The sequence below is a fragment of the Oncorhynchus keta genome, chromosome 11 (genome assembly GCF_023373465.1).
Source record: "Oncorhynchus keta strain PuntledgeMale-10-30-2019 chromosome 11, Oket_V2, whole genome shotgun sequence".
NCBI classification, from domain to species: Eukaryota; Metazoa; Chordata; class Actinopteri; order Salmoniformes; family Salmonidae; genus Oncorhynchus; species Oncorhynchus keta.
Genome location: NC_068431.1, coordinates 28,094,025 through 28,114,284, shown reverse-complemented (window position 1 = coordinate 28,114,284; position 20,260 = coordinate 28,094,025). Strand labels below are relative to the sequence as shown.

The 20,260-nt window shown below is 43.1% G+C and overlaps 1 protein-coding gene across 7 annotated transcripts in view; it reads right to left on the bottom strand.

The window, feature by feature from the left end:
* The window catches only part of LOC118390004 (dual specificity tyrosine-phosphorylation-regulated kinase 1A-like), a 42,493-nt gene that overhangs the window by 3,966 nt on the left and 18,267 nt on the right, over window positions 1-20,260 (bottom strand). For 2 of the 7 annotated variants that reach the window (XM_035780107.2, XM_035780106.2), the window contains exons 2-11: window positions 12,590-12,786; window positions 10,217-10,336; window positions 9,686-9,874; window positions 8,312-8,459; window positions 4,069-4,227; window positions 3,549-3,835; window positions 1,363-1,509; window positions 859-999; window positions 447-750; window positions 36-157 (exon numbers count right to left, since the gene is read on the bottom strand). In XM_035780107.2, coding sequence (XP_035636000.1) covers window positions 36-157; window positions 447-750; window positions 859-999; window positions 1,363-1,509; window positions 3,549-3,835; window positions 4,069-4,227; window positions 8,312-8,459; window positions 9,686-9,874; window positions 10,217-10,336; window positions 12,590-12,709 — 1,737 coding nt within the window. In that variant the 5' untranslated portion in view covers window positions 12,710-12,786. Of the gene's footprint in view, window positions 1-35; window positions 158-446; window positions 751-858; window positions 1,000-1,362; window positions 1,510-3,548; window positions 3,836-4,068; window positions 4,228-8,311; window positions 8,460-9,685; window positions 9,875-10,216; window positions 10,337-12,580; window positions 12,787-20,260 lie in introns of those variants that run through there. The other 5 variants (XM_035780108.2, XM_035780109.2, XM_035780110.2 and 2 more) reach the window with 5 other exon arrangements.

The following is a 20,260-nucleotide window of genomic DNA, read 5'->3' as shown; positions in this document are numbered from 1 at the left end:
TTGGCCAGGAGCAATAGCGTGTGTATGAGACTTGCCTGTGGGAAGAGATTTTCGCAGTCCATGGCCTGCACGGCACTGAAGTGACCTCCGCTGTGCCGGTGCTGATGTGTTGGGTCCGAGCGCGCCCGCCCACTGGTGCTCGTGCCAGACGACCCTCCTGCAGAGCAGAAACACAAACAGAAATCAGTTGACATTAAATTTATGTTGAACATTTGAGACAGTTCCAATCTCCCTTAAGGCTCTGCACTACCTGCACTAATTTCATCATGTCTAATCCGGTACTGAAAAACTGTATTCCTTGGAAATCCCAGTGTGCGAGGCTAGCGCAAACAAAGTGAACACCCCAGGGGTTCCCCAGGATTGGACTGAGAGACAAGGTCACGCTAATGCTTCAAAGTGAACCCCCAGTTCTCCATGCAGCTTTGTGGCTGCGTTGCTCTCCCTACCTGAGCTGGAGGAGGTGCTGGAGGTGGTTCCAGAGGACTGGGACTGCTCCAGTGCGGGGCTGGTGGACACGCTGCTGCTCGTGTTGGTCCCCTCATCCGCAGTCTTCTTGAAGAAGCTGTGCTGCAGGGCGTAATAGGGCTGGATGCGGCTCTTGGGGTCGTAGTCCAGCATCCGAAGGATCAGATCCTTGAACTTCAAGTAGTCAGCGACAGCGTGGCCAGACTCACCCGCCCGCCGCCCCCCAGGACCCCCCGCCTCCACACCCAGGATGCTGTGCAGCTTCCGCATGCCCGGCGGCTTATACTGTGCACACACAGAACAGAGACTTTGAGGATATATACACTCACTATTGCAAAGGACATTTATGACATCACAACAACATAATTGACAGGGTGATTTTGTTGAACTCACCCTTTTGCCATCTTTGGTCTTCTTTGCACCCCACGTGCTGTCCGATATCTTCTCAAAGAACTTCCTGGCCTTGGGCGCCTGGTCCAATATGTAATTGGGAGGGACACCCAGAACTTCCACTATTTTGTTAATTTGATCAATCTGAAAAATCAGAAGACCACAATTAAGAATGTCTTACCCTATTTGGCACTAACTGCATATGAAATTGCCTGCACCTGAGTATAGTGTGACATGTGGCATGTGAGAGGCATGTGACACATGCCTCTTATAAACAATACAACTAAACTAGGTGAAAAGTAGAGTCCTGTCTCCTAGTGAAACGTTCAAAGCACCACAGCTCCCTCTGTTGGTCTTTATTAGGTTCTCACTCCCTACACATCTTAATGAAGACAAAAACTGAAAATCTTTCTCACATGAGCACAATGAAGCATCACAGGTAAGCATTATCTGACAAGTTATATCATCCTAAATAAAGACTACATCTTTTCATTCCATGAGTCCTACCTCATTGGCCCCACTGAATAGGGGCTCTCCTGTGTGCATCTCCACCAGAATGCAGCCCAGGGACCACATGTCGATGGCCAGGTCATAAGGCATGCCCAGCAGCACCTCTGGGGAGCGGTAGAAGCGACTCTGGATGTACTGGTAGATCTGAGTGGACAGAAAGGGGTCACAGCTGTTAGGACATGGCATTTTTGATACCCTTTTCTTGCCATGAAACCCTTTCCATAAACATTTTTTTTTGTATCTTTCCACATCATACTCTACCAATCCATCTATCCAATAATTAATCAATCCATTAAATAGAGAATCCATAGTGGGTCACAAAAATATCAGATTCTCAGTTTTGGTGTAAGACTTATGTAGCATAAAATGACCATATTAACCTCCAGGAAAAACATCATCAGCGTCACATCCTCATTCACTTAGCCTCTGTTAGTGATGGGGGTCGATGGTTACAAATTATAATCGATACTTTGAGTACAAGATTCCACCTATTTTTTTGCTCCGTAGCTCTCGCTGCCTATCAAAAACGCCAGTATTTTTTGTCCTATATCTTGTAAACCATCTTTTTAAATAGTGAGATTTTATTTTATCTGATCATTAAAAAAATGTTCTCATGCTCTCCCTCGTCTATCTGCCGCAAACATACAGTGCCTTCGGAAAGTACTTAGACCCCTTGATTTTTTCCCACATTCTGTTACGTTACAGCCTCGTTCTAAAATGTTATTACATTTTAAAAATCCACATCAATCTACACACAATACCCCACAATGACAGAAATATGTTATTTACATAAGCATTTAGACCCTTTGCTATGAGACTGGAAATTGAGCTCAGGTGCATCCCGTTTCCATTGATCATCCTTGAGATGTTTCTACAACTTGATTGGAGTCCACCTGTAGTACTTCAATTGACTGGACATGATTTGGAAAGGCACAGACCTGTCTATATAAAAAGGTCCCACAGTTGACAGTGCATGTCAGAGTAAAAACCAAGCCATGAGGTCAAAGGCATTGTCCGTAGAGGTCCGTGGCAGAATTGTGTCCAGGGACAGATCTGGGGAAAGGTACCAAAGCATTTCTGCAGCATTGAAGGTCCCCAAGATCACAATGGCCTCCATCATTCTTAAATGGAAGAAGTTTGGAACCACCAAGACTCTTCCTAGAGCTGGCCGCCCAGCCAAACTGAGCAATCGGGGGAGAAGGGGATTGGTCAGGGAGGTGACCAAAAACCTGATGGTCACTCTGACAGAATGCCAGAGTTCCTCTGTGGAGATGGGAGAACCTTCCAGAAAGACAACCATCTCTCTAGCACTCCACCAATCAGGCCTTTATAGTAAAGTGGCCAGACAGAAGCCACTCCTCAGTAAAATGCATATGACATCCCATTTGGAGTTTGCCAAAAGGCACCGAAAGGACTCTGACCATGAGAAACAAGATTCTCTGGTCTGATTAAACCAAGATGAAACTCTTTGGCCTGAATGCCAAGCATCACAACTGGAGGAAACGTGGCACCATCCATATGGTGAAGCATGGTAGTGGCAGCATCATGCTGTGGGGATGTTGTTCAGGGGCAGGGAGACTAGTTAGGATCGAGGGAAAGATGAACGGAGCAAAGTAGAGAGATCCTTGATGAAAACCTGCTCCAGGACCTCAGACTGGGGGCGAAGGCCAAGACAACGCAAGAGTGGCTTCGGAACAAGTCTCAATGACCTTGAGTGGCCCACCCAGAGCCTGGACTTGGAGAGGACATCTCTGGAGAGGTCTGTAAATAACTGTGCAGCGACGCTCCCCATCCAACCTGACAGAGCTTGAAAGGATCTGCAGAGACGAATGGAAGAAACTCCCTAAATACAGGTGTGCCAAGCATGTAGCATCACACGCAAGAAGACTCGAGAATGTAATTCTCTGCCAAAGGTTCTTCAAAGTACTGAGTAAAGGGTTTGAATACTTTAGTAAATGTGATATCAGCTTATTTTTTTATAAAAGTGTAAACATTTTCTAAAAAAAAACTGCCTGCTTTGTCATTATGGGGTATTGTGTAAAAAACGATTTAAGCCATTAAAGTGAAGCGGTATGAATACTTTTGGAACATCAAATCGCATTACCTATAGAATAATGAGAAATGCAATACATATTGTATCGGCACCTAAGTATTGTGAGATCCCTGGCAATTCCCAGCCCTACCCTCTGTCCCAGCTGGCAGGAGCTGCCAAAATCCACGATCTTGATGGCGCTCCTCTTGGGGTTGCACAACAGGATGTTCTCGGGCTTCAGGTCACAGTGGATGATGCTGAGCTCGGGCGTGGCCAGGAACAACAGTGCTGTGCACATTTGCTGGGCAAACTTGCGTGTGAGGTTGAGTGAGACGCCACGGAAGTTGGTGTTCCGCAGCAGGTCGTACAGGTTGTAGGAGAGCATCTCAAACACCAAGCACAGGTGGCTCCGGAACATGAAGTGGCGCTTAAGGTGAACTGGAGAGAGAGAAGAGGGGACAAAAAAAAGACTAATGAGCATTTGTTTTGAGTTAGGTTGATACACTAGTGGTGTTAACATATTGGATACTGATTATTGACTTGCACATGTTAATGGACTGGTTTCCTAGACAGATTAAGCCTCATCCTGGATTAAAAAGCCTTTTCAATTAAGGTTCTCCAAAACATTTACATATTAGTCATTTAGCAGACTCTTATCCAGAGCGACTTACACATGTTAATACTTTTTCGTACTGGTCCCCCGTGGGAATCGAACCCAGAACCCTGGCACTGCAAGCCATGCTCTACCAACTTAGACACATCGGGGCGGTCCTGTGTAGCTAGCAGGTAGCACACTTCCATCAAGATGTTTTGGGGTCTTTCTGGTATTACTATAGTAAAGACTCCATCACAAAGTTGAACAGAGGTCGTATGTATGTATGTATGTATGTATGTATGTATGTATGTATGTATGTATGTATGTATATGTATGCATGCACGTACAATGGGATAAAAAAGTATTTAGTCAGCCACCAATTGTGCAAGTTCTCCCACTTAAAAAGATGAGGCCTGTAATTTTCATCATAGGTACACTTCAACTATGACAGACAAAATGAGGGAAAAAAATCCAGAAAATCACATTGCAGGATTTTTAATGAATTTATTTGCAAATTATGGTGGAAAATAAGTATTTGGTCACCTACAAACAAGCAAGATTTCTGGCTCTCACAGACCTGTAACTTCTTCTTTAAGAGGCTCCTCTGTCCTCCACTCGTTACCTGTATTAATAGCACCAGGTTGAACTTGTTATCAGTATAAAAGACACCTGTCCACAACCTCAAACAGTCACACTCCAAACTCCACTATGGCCAAGACCAAAGAGCTGTCAAAGGACACCGGAAACTAAATTGTAGACCTGGGAAGACTGAATCTGCAATAGGTAAGCAGCTTGGTTTGAAGAAATGAAAGACATACAAGACCACTGATAATCTCCCTCGATCTCCCTCGACAAAGAATGCTGAGGTGCATCCAAAGAACACCATACCTTCTGTGAAGCATGGGGGTGGAAACATCATGCTTTGGGGCTGTTTTTCTGCAAAGGGACCAGGACGACTGATCCATGTAAAGGAAAGAATGAATGGGGCCATGCATCGTGAGATTTTGAGTGAAAACCTCCTTCCATCAGCAAGGGCATTGAAGATGAGGGTCTGGGTCTTTCAGCATGACAATGATCCCAAACACACCGCCCGGGCAACGAAGGAGTGGCTTCGTAAGAAGCATTTCAAGGTCCTGGAGTGGCCTAGCCAGTCTCCAGATCTCAAGCCCATAGAAAATCTTTGGACGGAGTTGAAAGTCCGTGTTGCCCAGCAACAGCCCCAAAACACTGCTCTAGAGGAGATCTGCATGGAGGAATGGGCCAAAATACCAGCAGCAGTGTGTGAAAACCTTGTGAAGATTTACAGAAAACGTTTGACCTCTGTCATTGCCAACAAAGGGTATATAACAAAGTATTGAGATAAACTTTTGTTTTTGACCAAATACTTATTTTCCACCATAATTTGCAAATAAATTCATTTAAAAAATCATACATTGTGATTTTCTGGATTTTTATTCTTCTCATCAAATCAAACTTTATTTGTCACATACACATGGTTAGTAGATGTTAATGTGAGTGTAGCGAAATTCTTGTGCTTCTAGTTCCGACAATGCAGTAATAACCAACAAGTAATCTAGCTAACAATTCCAAAACTACTACCTTATAGACACAAGTGTAAGGGGATAAAGAATATGTACATAAAGATATATGAATGAGTGATGGTACAGAGCGGCATAGGCAAGATACAGTAGATGGTATTGAGTACAGTATATACATATGAGATGAGTATGTAAACAAAGTGGCATAGTTAAAGTGGCTAGTGATACATGTATTACATGAAGATGCAGTAGATGATAGAGTACAGTATATACGTATACATATGAGATGAATAATTAGGGTATGTAAACATATTAGGTAGCATTGTCTAAAGTGGCTAGTGATATATTTTACATCATTTCCCATCAATTCCCATTATTAAATTGGCTGGAGTTGAGTCAGTGTGTTGGCGGCAGCCACTCAATGTTAGTGGTGGATGTTTAACAGTCTGATGGCCTTGAGATAGAAGCTGTTTTTCAGTCTCTCCGTCCCAGCTTTGATGCACCTGTACTGACCTCACCTTCTGGATGATAGCGGGGTGAACAGGCAGTGGCTCGGGTGGTTGTTGTCCTTGATGATCTTTATGGCCTTCCTGTGACATCGGGTGGTGTAGGTGTCCTGGAGGGCAGGTAGTTTGCCCCCTGTGATGCGTTGTGCAGACCTCACTACCCTCTGGAGAGCCTTACGGTTGTGGGCGGAGCAGTTGCCGTACCAGGCGGTGATACAGCCCGACAGGATGCTCTCGATTGTGCATCTGTAGAAGTTTGTGAGTGCTTTTGGTGACAAGCCAAACTTCTTTAGCCTCCTGAGGTTGAAGAGGCGCTGCTGCGATGCTGTCTGTGTGGGTGGACCTATTCAGTTTGTCTGTGATGTGTACGCCGAGGAACTTAAAACTTACTACCCTCTCCACTACTGTTCCATCGATGTGGATAGGGGGGTGTTCCCTCTGCGGTTTCCTGAAGTCCACAATCATCTCCTTAGTTTTGTTGACGTTGAGTGTGAGGTTATTTTCCTGACACCACACTCCGAGGGCCCTCACCTCCTCCCTGTAGGCCGTCTCGTCGTTGTTGGTAATCAAGCCTACCACTGTTGTGTCGTCCGCAAACTTGATGATTGAGTTGGAGGCGTGCGTGGCCACGCAGTCGTGGGTGAACAGGGAGTACAGGAAAGGGTTCAGAACGCACCCTTGTGGGGCCCCAGTGTTGAGGATCAACGGGGTGGAGATGTTGTTGCCTACCCTCACCACCTGGGGGCGGCCCGTCAGGAAGTCCAGTACCCAGTTGCACAGGGCGGGGTCGAGACCCAGGGTCTCGAGCTTGATGACGAGCTTGGAGGGCACTATGGTGTTAAATGTCGAGCTGTAGTCGATGAAAAGCATTCTCACATAGGTATTCTTCTTGTCCAGATGGGTTAGGGCAGTGTGCAGTGTGGTTGAGATTGCATCGTCTGTGGACCTATTTGGGCGGTAAGCAAATTGGAGTGGGTCTAGGGTGTCGGGTAGGGTGGAGGTGATATGGTCCTTGACTAGTCTCTCAAAGCACTTCATGATGACGGAAGTGAGTGCTACGGGGCGGTAGTCGTTTAGCTCAGTTACCTTAGCTTTCTTGGGAACGGGAACAATGGTGGCCCTCTTGAAGCATGTGGGAACAACAGACTGGGATAGGGATTGATTGAATATGTCCGTAAACACACCAGCCAGCCTGCGCATGCTCTGAGGACGAGGCTGGGGATGCCGTCTCGGCCTGCAGCCTTGCGAGGGTTGTCTGTCATAGTTGAAGTGTACCTATGATGAAAATTACAGGCCTCATCTTTTTAAGTGGGAGGACTTGCACAATTGGTGGCTGACTAAATACTTCTTTGCCCCACTGTATGCATGCATGCATGTATGTATGTATGTATGTATGTATGTATGTATGTATGTATGCGTGCGTGCGTGCGTATGCATGTATGTATGTATGTATGTATGTATGTATGTATGTATGTATGTATGTATGTATGTATGTATGTATGTATGTATGTATGTATGTATGTCAATAACAAAATACAGAGGCGTACAGAGGCCTATTATCAGCAACCATCACTCCTGTGTTCCAATGGCACGGTGTGTTAGCTAATCCAAGTTCATCATTTTAAAGGGCTAATTGATCATTAGAAAACCAGGTAGAAAACGCTTGACAATTTCTCGAATGGAATAGGCTTCATTAAACAGAACAAGAATAGACTGACGATTTTTAGAAGAAAGGTCTTTGTTTCTGGCCATTTTGAGCCTGTAATTTAACCCGCAAATGCTGATGTCCCAGATACTCAACTAGTCTAAAGAAGGACAGTTTTATTGCTTCTTTAACCAGAACAACAGTTTTCAGCTGCGCTAATATAATTACATAAGGGTTTTCTAACGATCAATTAGCCTTTTAAAATGATAAACTTGGAATGGCTAACAACATGTCAATTGGAAACAGGAGTGACTTTTGCTGATAATGGGCCTCTGTTTATGGAATATCTACAAAGGCGTACAATCTGCCGTTTCCAGCTACAATAGTCATTTACAAAATTAACAATGTATTTCTGATCAATTTGATGTTATTTAAAAAAATGGACACATTTTTTTTGCTTTTCTTTCAAAAACAAGAACATTTCTAAGTGACCACAAACTTTTGAACTAACTAACTAACTAACTAACTAACTATATATGAGTGAGTGAGTGAGTGAGTGAGTGAGTGAGTGAGTGAGTGAGTGAGTGAGTGAGTGAGTGAGTATAGGGAAAAAGGAGAATCTGGCTGTACCTATGTAGTACTTCATCTCCGTGTCATGTTTGTTCATGAGCTCGAGGAGCCGCACTTCAATCTGGGCTTGATTAAGAAAAGCCTTCTTGTTCTTGATGATCTTAATTGCCACCCACTCCTGCTCTGCACGGTCATATGCCTTTACAACCTGGAGAGAGGCAAGGCCAAACACAAACCATGTAAAAAACAATGAGCCCGGCAGGAACACATGCACTAAACAGGGGGGTGGGGCTCTGATTTATTACAGCCTCTTTGCACACACACACACACACACACACACACGCTCTCCACTCGCTAGCTCTCTGCTCTCCTGCGTGTACAGCACACACTTCTGCGCGCGCACACACACACACACACACACACACACATCTGTCCCATTCATACTTTCATTGTCAATTCCTTAGCTTATAGCCTACTTCCAGAAATCCCAAGGTAGGCCTAGTTGTTTTTTAAAATAAGTTTTAAGGAAAGGATATTTGCTTGTCTGACATAAGCTGCTGGCTTTGACTGACAGGTGCTTTTCCTTGGTGAGTGAGTACACTGATTCTCTATATGCATATGTTCATGCAGAAAGTTTTTCAAAGTAGCCTGTCTTGACTACATCTCTTTAATAAGAATCAAACGCTTGTAAAAGGCCTATTGTCAGTAGCTTAGGCTACATTACTTCTCATTACGGCTTCCTTTCTTTGACGAACATATGCCAATGCCATCGAATGACCACAGCAGCAGGGTTTGTGGCAGTATGTGAATAATTTGGGGAAAGTGGGAGAAACCCCATCGGACTTTGTTTGAATGGTTTTGTGCATCAGAATAGGATCTGTATTTAATTGCTTTTTTATATGCAGAAAAGCCAACAGACAAGAACAAGGTAGGCATACATTTTTATTTGGACTCCATTAATGTGTCAACATGGACATGTGACAGATCCTCTTTAACCTGGTACTTACATTTATTTTATTAATATGTATTAGTAATAACCTGAATAATAATAATGAAAATGGCGTGATAATAACGAAGTGTAATGGCTTGTTTCAAATAGGTTTCATTAAGAAGCATGTCCATGTAAATAAGTGTACAAACAGAATTGTGACTTAACCTCCAGAATGGTTATGTCGGTGACCATGTACATTGGCCTGGCCAATTACCATAACCTCAAATTCCAAGATCTTCACAGTCCTATCAGCGATTCCGCCACAATGTGTGAGCCTCTGGTTAAATGCTCATGTATCATTTTTGAAAACATGCATGTCAGGTCAATTTTAAGGACCATGTCTAGCCCTTTAAAGGCCTGGTGGTGGTTGAAACAATACCAGATGAGTTTCTGCAAAACTTCTCCCCTGGTGGTTGACAATACATGCATGTCATGTGACTCACTTGTCCAAACGAGCCTTTGCCTATCAAGGAGTCGATCTCGTAGCGGTCCATCCATTTCTCCCCGTTTTTGACGATGTAGTCGTAGTTGTCGTCATCATAGCCGTCGTTGAAGACCTTCCTCTCTTTCTTGTGACTGGAGTCGTCGCCCTGGACATGTTGGTGTCTCCGCTTCTTTTTTGCATAGTATACCTGCCAACAAAATGGTGTTGTTACTAGATTACCCATGTTACTAGATTACCCAACTCCTATCGGAGCCTGGGAGGTAGTTGCTAAAAGGTAGGCCCTAACCACTACTATGCAGTACAAGCTGAGATTGCATGGGATGTTGTCACTATTTGATTCAAATCTTCAAGTGATCAGTGCAGGCCTGATTGTATCTTATTCAGGCTTAACAGATGTGTTATTTACAAAAATTTTAATTTGAGCAGTGATTAATCCTTCCGTGTATGTTTTGTGCAAGCCCTGGCCTTGAGCGACCAGAGTTCCAGGTACAGGTGTAGTGTGTGGCAGAGGGAGAGTGGTGGAACTTACCTCATTGATGCATTTGTAGGTTTTGATCAGGTCAATAGAGAGCTTCCTCAGGGGAGACGAGGACGGGTCGCGAAAGCACTGTGGCATGCGCCTCTGTAACATGACAACATCAGGGGTCACCTTAAAACACAGACGCACCAAACACAGAGAACATCACCGTTTCAGAAACACACACTCACCTGCATCTGTTGTTTATGTGGCAAATGTTGCTATGCATGACATTATTTAAAAAGGACAGAACAGTGTCCCACGGGGCTCGATTATTGGTTTGGTTCATTTTACTATTTACATTAGCAAAATTGGTTTATAAAAAATTCAATGCACTTGTATGCAGATGACTGTGGTGCATGCCATTACCCCCACAGCTGACCAGGCTCTGTATTTCCCTGCAGGAAGCCTTTCTTGAACTGAAATTGGTACTTAATGCAGGTAAAACAAGTATAGGTTATTTTTCCAAATCAGGTAAAAATGTATCCGACTCATACGTACTTTGGATGGTGCCCTTATTGTTGTGTCGCCACTTATAAATATTTGGTCATCTGGATTGACAAAAAGCTATCTTTCAAAAATAATGTTGATGGGGTAGTTTAGAAACAGGCACGGTCTTCTGTTAAAGAGAAGGGAAAAAATTGCCCTGGAGCACTCACTTCTGTCATCATGAAGTGATTTGAGAGGCTAGTTAAGAATCATATCACCTCTATCTTACTAGAAACCCTAGACCCACTACAATTTGCATAACGCCCTAACAGATCCACAGATTACGCAATCTCCATTGCACTACACACTGCCCTATCCCGTCTGGACAACAGGAATACCTATGTAAGAATGCTGCTCAGCCTTCAACGCCATAGTGCCCACCAAGCTCATCAATAAACTTGGGTCTGAACCCCACCCTTTGCAACTGGGTCCTGGATTTCCTGACGGGCCTGGTGGTGAAGTTAAGATACAACACTTGCGCTACACTGAACCGCAACAGGGGGGTGGCCCAACATCTGTGCCTGCTTAGCCCCCTCCTGTACTCCCATGACTTTGTGGCCACGCACGTCTCCAACTCAATCAACAGTGGTAGGACTGATTACCAACAACGAAACAGGCTACAGGTTGGAGGTGAGGGCCCCGGCGAAGTGGTGGCAGGAAAATAAATTCTCCCTCAACAAAATGAATGAGCTAATCGTGGACTTCAGAAGAAAGCAGAGGGAGCACGCCCCCATCCACATCAGCGAGACGGCAGTGGAGATGGAGGAAAGCTTCCAAGTTCTTCGGCATCACTGACATCCTGAAATGGTCCAGCTACACAGACAGTGTGGTGATGAAGGCACAACAGAGCCTCTACAACCTCAGGAGGCTGGAAAAAAGTATTATTGGCCCCTAAGACCCTCATGAACTTCTACAGATGCATGTCCCTAATGTTTGTATATTCAGTGCATATGCTGTGTTCTAGTCAAGTCTCATCCTATACAACTACTGCTGTACACACCTTTTCTAGTCATATACGGTACATAATGTCTATACACACCATCACGTACACCAAGTTTACCAAACATTACGAACACTGAGTATACAAAACATTAGGAACACATGGGGAAACTGTAGAGCGTGAAAAACACAGCAGTGTTGCAGTTCTTGACACAAACCTGTGCACCTGGCACCTACCGCCATACCCTGCTCAAAAGGCACACATCTATTGTCTTGCCCATTCACCCTCTGAATGGCATACATACAGTCCATGTCTTGTCTCAAGGCTTACAATTCCTTCTTTAACCCGTCTCCTCCCCTTCATCTACACTGATTGAAGTGACAATAATGGATCAAAACTTTCACCTGGTCAGTCTTGGTCATGGAAAGAGCAGGTGTTCTTAATGTTTTGTACACTGTGTTCATATACATTTATATTCCGTACTTAGGTATTACGGCACTGACTATGCTTAAATAAAGGAGAATTTGATGAGGAGGGCCTGATATCAGAAAAACACACAGGGGCAGCAGCCACTGAAGTCATGGGCGTGTTTGACAGCACCCTGCAGATTATTTTGGTAATAGCCATGACTGTCGTCAGTAATAAAATCAAGTGAGAAATGACCCTGTTTATTGTTAGTCCACTGTCCTGGACACGCAGGCCATAATGTTGCCTGTACAGTAAGAATAACCCGTGTTCACGGCGGGTCAGGATATATTTTTAAGTGCCTTTTACTAGGAAAGGAGGACAGCAAGCAGTGTTGTGTAAAGGAAGCCACAGGCCGCAGGGCTTGGGGTTAGCACCACTTTGTGTGCGAGTGTGTTTTGGTGTATGCGTAAGGTTTTGTGTGTGTATTTGTATCAATGTATGTATGAGTGTACTGTATATGGTGGTGTGTGTAGCTGTACCTAGCGTACCTGGCTGGCAATAGACTGCTGCACCTGCCCGCTGTGGGGCAGAGCCGGCACAGACGGGTCAGTAGTCTGTTGGTGCTGCTCACTGTGCTGCTGGTGCAAATGGGGAATGGGAGCAGCCATCAGAAGCCCAGAAGCGTGGAACGAAAACAAGGGAGCAAGCTGGACAGATGAAGGTTTGCATGCTGAAGTCTCTTCTCCTGAAAGAGAGGGACATGTTAGCTTCTGATCAACACACATTCAATAGGTTGTCACAAGGCCCCATTCTCAGTTCTCAGTGTGAACCCTTGCTACTGTGTTCCTTAACATAAATGATACAACTTAAATTATGGAATTGTGGTTTGGGAAGAAAAAAAAAAAATCACTGCGTTTGTATATGAGAGCAAGTCTTAAATTAAAGATTGCATCAGTGATTATTCCATATACCATCAATCACTTCCCATTTAGCTGTAGCAATTTTGGAAGACTGCACCCGACACGTGACCCAAAATGTATACACAAAAACAAGCACCAATGACCTTTCCGACAAGAAAAAAGCTACAAAAAGGACAGTGGCAGAGAGATTTGATGTCTGCACACTACTAGAATATTTCATCACATCCCTGCATGATGGCCAAAACTAAAAAAGCATTGTACCAGATTTGAAGTTAATAATTGATTAGGAAAACTATTACAAAAGACCCAAAGCAATAGCTTCAACATTATTAATTGGGCAGAATAAAAGCACAACGATGTCAAAGGAAAGCATGCCGTGTAATAAACTGAGACATGAAAATCGGTTGGGAAAGTTATTTAACCCCTCAAATAGTCTTCTCTACACCATCATATTCTCACAGAAATGTGCAGTGTAACTCAAATGTTAGATTTTCCCAAATGATTAAAATACACTTGTTTATAACAAACACCTCTTTAGCACTATGACATACAGTAGGCCTTAAAGTAACTCAACTACAGAAGCTGATCAAAGAAAAGCAGATGAATAGTGCTCCAGGGGGAAAAGGTACAAATTCAATCCCAAATAGCTAGCTGACCATTGCATTTAAAAATGTCAATGAACTTTGAATGAACGAGGACACATTTTGGGCCTTCTATGAAACCATGACCCTCGGCTGGACTCATGGCCTATGAAGGAAACTTAATATTCCAGGCAATATTCTAAAGTGGTGTGCTCAGCAATAACAAATGAGAACCCAGGAATTATGTGAATAACTATGGGCTGTTTGAGGGCCTTATTGCTTCTATAAAACGCTTGCCAACATATTACAAATGTTATTATATTGAGTAAATGAATTGTATTCTACCACCATATAATATAGCACGGGCAAAAGCCAGTTGTTAGTTCTGAGATTCTCAAGTTGCTAGCAAAACGGGCTGGTCGTTCATTCCATTTGCAATGGTTGCCATGCTAAAATCATTGGCATGTAGCTATGCAGGCTAGCTACACAACATGACCAAAAGTATGTAGACACATGCTCGTCGAGCAACTCATTCCAAAATCATGGGCATTAATATGGAGTTGGTCCCACAATTGCTACAATAACAGCCTCCACTCCTCTGGGAAGGCTTTCCACTAGATGTTAGAACATTTCTGCAGGGACTTGCTTCCATTCAGACAAAAGAACAAGATTAGTGAGGTCAGGCACTGATGTTGGACAATTTATCCCAAAGGTGTTTGATGTAGTTTTGGTCATGGCTCTGTGAAGGCTAGTCAAGTTATTCCACACCGATATCAAGAAACCATTTCTGTATGGACTTCGCTTTGTGCATGGGGGCATTGTCATGCGGAAACAGGAAAGGGCCTTCCCCAAACTGTTACCACAACTTTGGAAGCGCAGAATTGTGTAGAATGCCATTGTGTGCTATAGCATTGATTTCCCTTCACTGGAACTAAGGGGCTAGCCCGAAGCATGAAAAACAACCCCAGGCCATTATTCCTCCTCCACTAAACTTTACAGTTGGCACTATGCATTGGGGCAGGTAGCGTTCTCCTGGCATCCACCAAACCCAGATTGGTCCATCGAACTGCCAGATGGTGAAGCGTGATTCATCACTCCAGGGAGAAAACGTTTCCACTGCTCCAGAGTCCAATGGCGTTGAGCTTTACGTCACTCCAGCCGATGCTTGGCATTGCACGTGGTGATCTTACGCTTCTGTGTGGCTGTTCATCAATGGAAACCCATTTCATGAAGCTCACAACGAACAGTTCTTGGGCTGACGTTGCTTCCAGAGGCAGTTTGGAACTCGGTAGTGAGTGTTGCAACCGAGGACAGACAATTTTACGCGCCAGGCGATTCAGGGTATCATTCTGTGAGCTTGTGTGGCCTACCACTTCGCGGCTGAGCCGTTGTTGCTCCTAGACATATCCACTTCACAATAACAGCAATTACAGTTGACCGGGGCAGCTCTAGAAGGGCAGAAATGTTATAAACTGACTTGTTGGAAAGGTGGCACCCTATGACGGTGCCACGGTGTGGCTAAAATAGCCGAATCCACAAATTTGAAGGAGTGTCCACATTCTTTTGTATATTTCGTGTACTTATCCTTTGCTAGCAAGCCAACTAAAGTGAACACAATCACATCAAGCAGCTAAAATGACAGCAAACGGTGCACTTTCATTTGTTTTACCTTTGTTTATACTGCCATTTCTTTGGATATATACACATAAGGATCTTGACAAATGAATTTGCTTGGCTCAGAGACGTTGTCAGTCTCATCACATTCATATGCACTTCTGGGCTTGGTGGGCCAAGATATAAATCGGAGTTTGGGGCCGCGGGCCAAACAAATAAAGTATCTATTTAGAAATTTGAAAGGTAAGCAATAACTTTTTTAGTAAGCAGTCATAAAATCACACTTAAAACAATCAAATTGTAGCCATATAACTTCACACCTAAAACCACATTTTATAGAGAGCAATAGTAATGGTCTTTTTGTGGGCATAAATGCTGAAAATACAGTCTGTGTAAGTCTGGTAAACACAGGCTTAGGAGATCTTAAGTTTTGTTCTGAGATCATCATCCGCTAAGCAGTCCTTCTCAAATAGTGGGGCGCGCCCCCCTGGGGGGGCTCGGAGCGATGCCAGGGGGGCGCGTGTGACCCCGGGGAACATGCTTTTTTTCACCGCAGGGAGTAGGTTTTTTTTGTACCGAACAAGAGCACACAGCACAGAGCAGGAGATATGAAGTGCAGATAACAAACCTCTAAGAGACACCATGGAAAAATATTTAACAGGGATGAAAAGAAAGGCGGTGAGAGACTGAGATAGAGACAAATGTATGTCTCCCGAAAGCTAAGACGAGGAAATATGACGAAGCGTATGTAGCGCTTGGCTTCACGGTGACTACGGTGGGAGACGAGGAAAGACCGGTATGTTTACTGTGTCTAAAAATATTGGCAGGGGACAGCATTAAGCCAAATAAATTAAGGCGTCACTTAAAGACATTACACCCCAATCACGCTGATAAGCCGCTTGAGTTTTTTCAGCGAAAACGTGCCGAATATTGCCAACAATCATTCCGCTTTGTGAATGCTACTTCAGTAAACCAGTGAGCACTGTTAGCATCATATAAGATGGTGTAACAAATTGCTCAGTGAAAAAAAATATATATATAAAAAAACTCCATAGCAGAGGAGCTGATACTGCCTGCAGCATTAGACATGGTCTCTGTCATGCTGGATGACGCAAGTGCTGCAAAAATAAAAACTATCCCTCTGTCAATTTTATAAAGACCAGACCACTAAAAAAAAGTATTATCTGCTATCTGTGAGGAGATGGGAGCTGAACATCAAGCTGTGCTGTGTCACAGTGAAGCAAGGTGGCTGTCACGAGGAAAAGTATTGTCCCGAGTTTGAGCTCAGAGAGCAGATAAGAATGTTTTCGGAGCAGGAGCACAAGTATGACCTCGCAGAATTTTTTTGTGATGAGAACTTCCTGGCAAAACTGGCCTACCTGAGTGACATATTTGGAAAGCTAAATGAAATAAATCTACAGCTTCAAGGGAAAGAAACACCTCCCTCGGGTCACAGACATCAGCTCTTTCACTCGAAAGCTTGAAATGTTTACTTCTTCCTGGGGGGGGTAACAGAAAATAATTGAGCACTGTGCTAATGTAACATTTAAAGCATTTATGTAATAATTTTTTTATTTTTATTTTAAATCTAAGCACATGAAAGGCTTCATAAGTTATAAAAGGTCATGTTAATTGACTGACATCTCATAGAACATATAAGATCTAATAAGCCTGCGTTAACCTCAGACCTTATTTTTGGCATTTATACCAAAACCTATTCTTTCCCCATTAAATTTTCCCTATATGAATTGCTGAACGAACAAGAGGTACCTCATTTATGGTTTCTTGGACTACAAGCTGGCGAGCTCTATGTTCATAAGGATAATAACTTTAATATGTTATTTTAAATTACTTGAATATGGGAAAGGTGTAACAATTTGTATATGCAGCAGTAAGTCATTGTAATGCATTAGCAAGGTATTGGACAGTTCAGGAAAATATCAGGGAAGCTCATTAGGGGCCCTAGGCCAGATTTGGTTGGCCCTGGTTTAGGCAAACCAAATACTAGCCTAGTAGCATGGGGAAATGACTGGCTGGGCTGTGGGATATTGATCAATCTAATAGAACTGTTAACCTGTTACTCCTACCCCCTACTTTTTCGAACATTCTGTTAAAAATCACGCAACATTTCAGCGCCCTGCTGCTCATGCCAGGAATATAGTATATGCATATGATTAGTATGTGTGGATAGAAAACACTCAGACGTTTATAAAACTGGTTAAATCACGGCTGTGACTATAACAGAACGTGTGTTTCATCGAAAAGCGCAGGAAAATCTGATCACTGAAAATGGAAATATATATCCATCTGCCACTTCAACCCATTGATAAAGGCGAACCACAATAAATGGGGCTGAGGTTGCAATACCTACAGCTTCCACACGATGTCAACAGTCTTGTCATTTGCCTAGGCTTTGTTTCTTGGTCAAACGAAGAAGAGACAAGCCATTTGTTCAGGTCTCCGACCGGATATTTTGGTTGAGATTTACCCGGACATTATTTCCAGACGGACAGCTGAAGAATATACATCGCCTCGTGATCAATTTCATTGCTCATTAATGTGTACTAATACCTAAAGTTGCATTACAAAAGCATTTCGAAGTGTTTTGTGAAAGTTTGTCGACTTTCTTAATTTTAAAAAATGACGTTACGTTATAAGACGCTATTTTTTTCCGTTTATCACACAGTCTTCATAGATCGATATCTAGGCTATATATGGACCGATTTAATCGAAAAAAAGACCCAATAGTGATTATGGAACATCTAGGAGTGCCAACAAAGAAGATGGTCAAAGGTAATGAATGTTTTATATTTTATTTGTGCGGTTTGTGTAGCGACGACTATGCTAATTATTTTGTTTACGTCCCCTGCGGGTCTTTTGGGGTTTTACATGCTATCAGATAATAGCTTCTCATGCTTTCGCCGAAAAGCATTTTAAAAATCTGACTTGTTGCCTGGATTCACAACGAGTGTACCTTTAATTCAATACCCTGCATGTGTATTTTAATGAACGTTTGAGTTTTAACTAGTACTATTAGCATTTAGCGTAGCGCATTTGCATTTCCAGATGTCTAGATGGGACGCCTGCGTGTCAGGTAGGAGCAAGAGGTTAACAGGCATTTACTGGAAAATGTGAGGATTGTGGTGCTATAACTCCCCGCTATCATTAGCATCCAGGATGCAAACAACCCATTTTATAATCCAAAATAGCTTTTGAAATTAAATCCTAGGATACCCAGACACCACACAAACTACAAATCACAATCAATGGCCCCTAGTTGCTTTGTAAAGATGAACTGTGACGTTCTTTGTCCTTTTGCACAGAGAGTTGCTCCTTGGCCAGTGGCATGCAGGGTGAAATCAGATCACAAAAAAGCAGCAGCACCTGTCAGCGTCTAAAGTGTCCTACAGCGCAGCAGGACTCGGAGTCTGCTCAACCTCAGATCAGGTTTCATCCCAAACAGTACAAACCCAGAGGACACAGCCCACAGTCATGCTTTTGTCACACGGATGCTCTTGATAAGATTCCGGATGGTCTCTCAATTAGCTGGCGAGATTTGCCAGTAAAAGTAAATGGAATGATCAGCAGTCAGTTACACAACAAAATAAAACATTATAAGGCACATGTAGCGAGTTCTGTGCATGAAGCTTGTTTTTTTGTCAGGGTAACTGAAGGTGCGGAGGTATCTTTGATCATGCTTGGTGAAATCAAAAGACGAGAGGGGGGCTGTGGAGGCTCTCATTGAGTGTACCCTCTCAGTCTGGGTCGTCTGCTGGCTAGTGACTCAGCATCATGATGGGAGCATCAGCCAAAATCAGGCCTGCCTCCCTACCGTTTACCTACCATTCCACCACCTCACACTGAGAAACCACTGCGTCGTCGCACACGCAACTCATTCCCAAATACTGCTCTGGCAGCATAGTCGAGAGAGCGAGACAATCGAACACAATGCTATGTTCCCTTAAATCCCTGGGTAACATCATCTTTCAACGCATCACTCTGGATTATATATTTCTAATCCCTGCTGCTGCAATTACTATTCAGTTTCCCCATTGCTGTAGTGAAGGAAATTAAAGCACTGCAAAAAAACTCTAAATGATAGAGTGAAGCAACATTTAAAAAAGCAGATTTAACAGTCATGCTTTTATCAAGTATATGCTTTCTGACTAGTGACTACACCTCACTGAATCAAGAAGCTATTCCAAAAGAATAATGATTGGCGTGAACATTGCATCAAATTACCCCAACCACATAAATTCTATAATTGAACTCTTCAATCAATGACCATGTTAGGGTCCAATTTGAATAACAGTATATTCAAATTTTTGGACAATAACGATATTGGCCATTTAGCAACAAAATTATGTTGAGTTCAAGACATTACTTTTCGCATTAATAGTTTGAAAGCAACAGAGTGGCATTTACTACAAAAACAGGCAGCTAGCATCTATGCTAATTGTTAGCATTTTTGTATTCAAGAGAATGCATGCCTACTAATATGCACAGATGGTCATGTTAAGGTTTAAATCCTTTTCACAGCTCCATCCTTGTAATATCCCCAAAATGTTAAACTTTGTGTGTGACATGGGCAGGCACAATGCACGAAAATGCTGTAATACCTACAAAACTTCCAGTGGAATCTCTCAAAATTATAGATATTACGTAGACTAAACAGCACAAGGTAATCACGAACTTCAGTAATCCAAAATAATTTTGACTAACTGCTGAATGTGCACATAAAATCTGTTTGATCAATCAACAACAGCCTGAGAGTGATTTTGAAAAATGTAAATAATAAATTAGTGAAATGTTTTACCATTTATTCCAGATACCAACCAAGATTGAGGGTCCACAATACTTGGCGGGGCTGGCACAATATGGTATGCCAGATGAATGCTGGGCCCTCACACCGTCATGGTCACCTAATCACCCCCAGCATACAATTGGCTCACCCCCAGCATACAAATTTCACTTTGTCACATTTCCAAGCTGTTTTTAACACATTATTTGCTGAACAAAATGTATGCAGTATATTAAAACCTGGAGCCAGTATCTGCAAGAACAGAGCTCTAACAAACTTCCAGCCTAAGATAAGGGAGTAGAG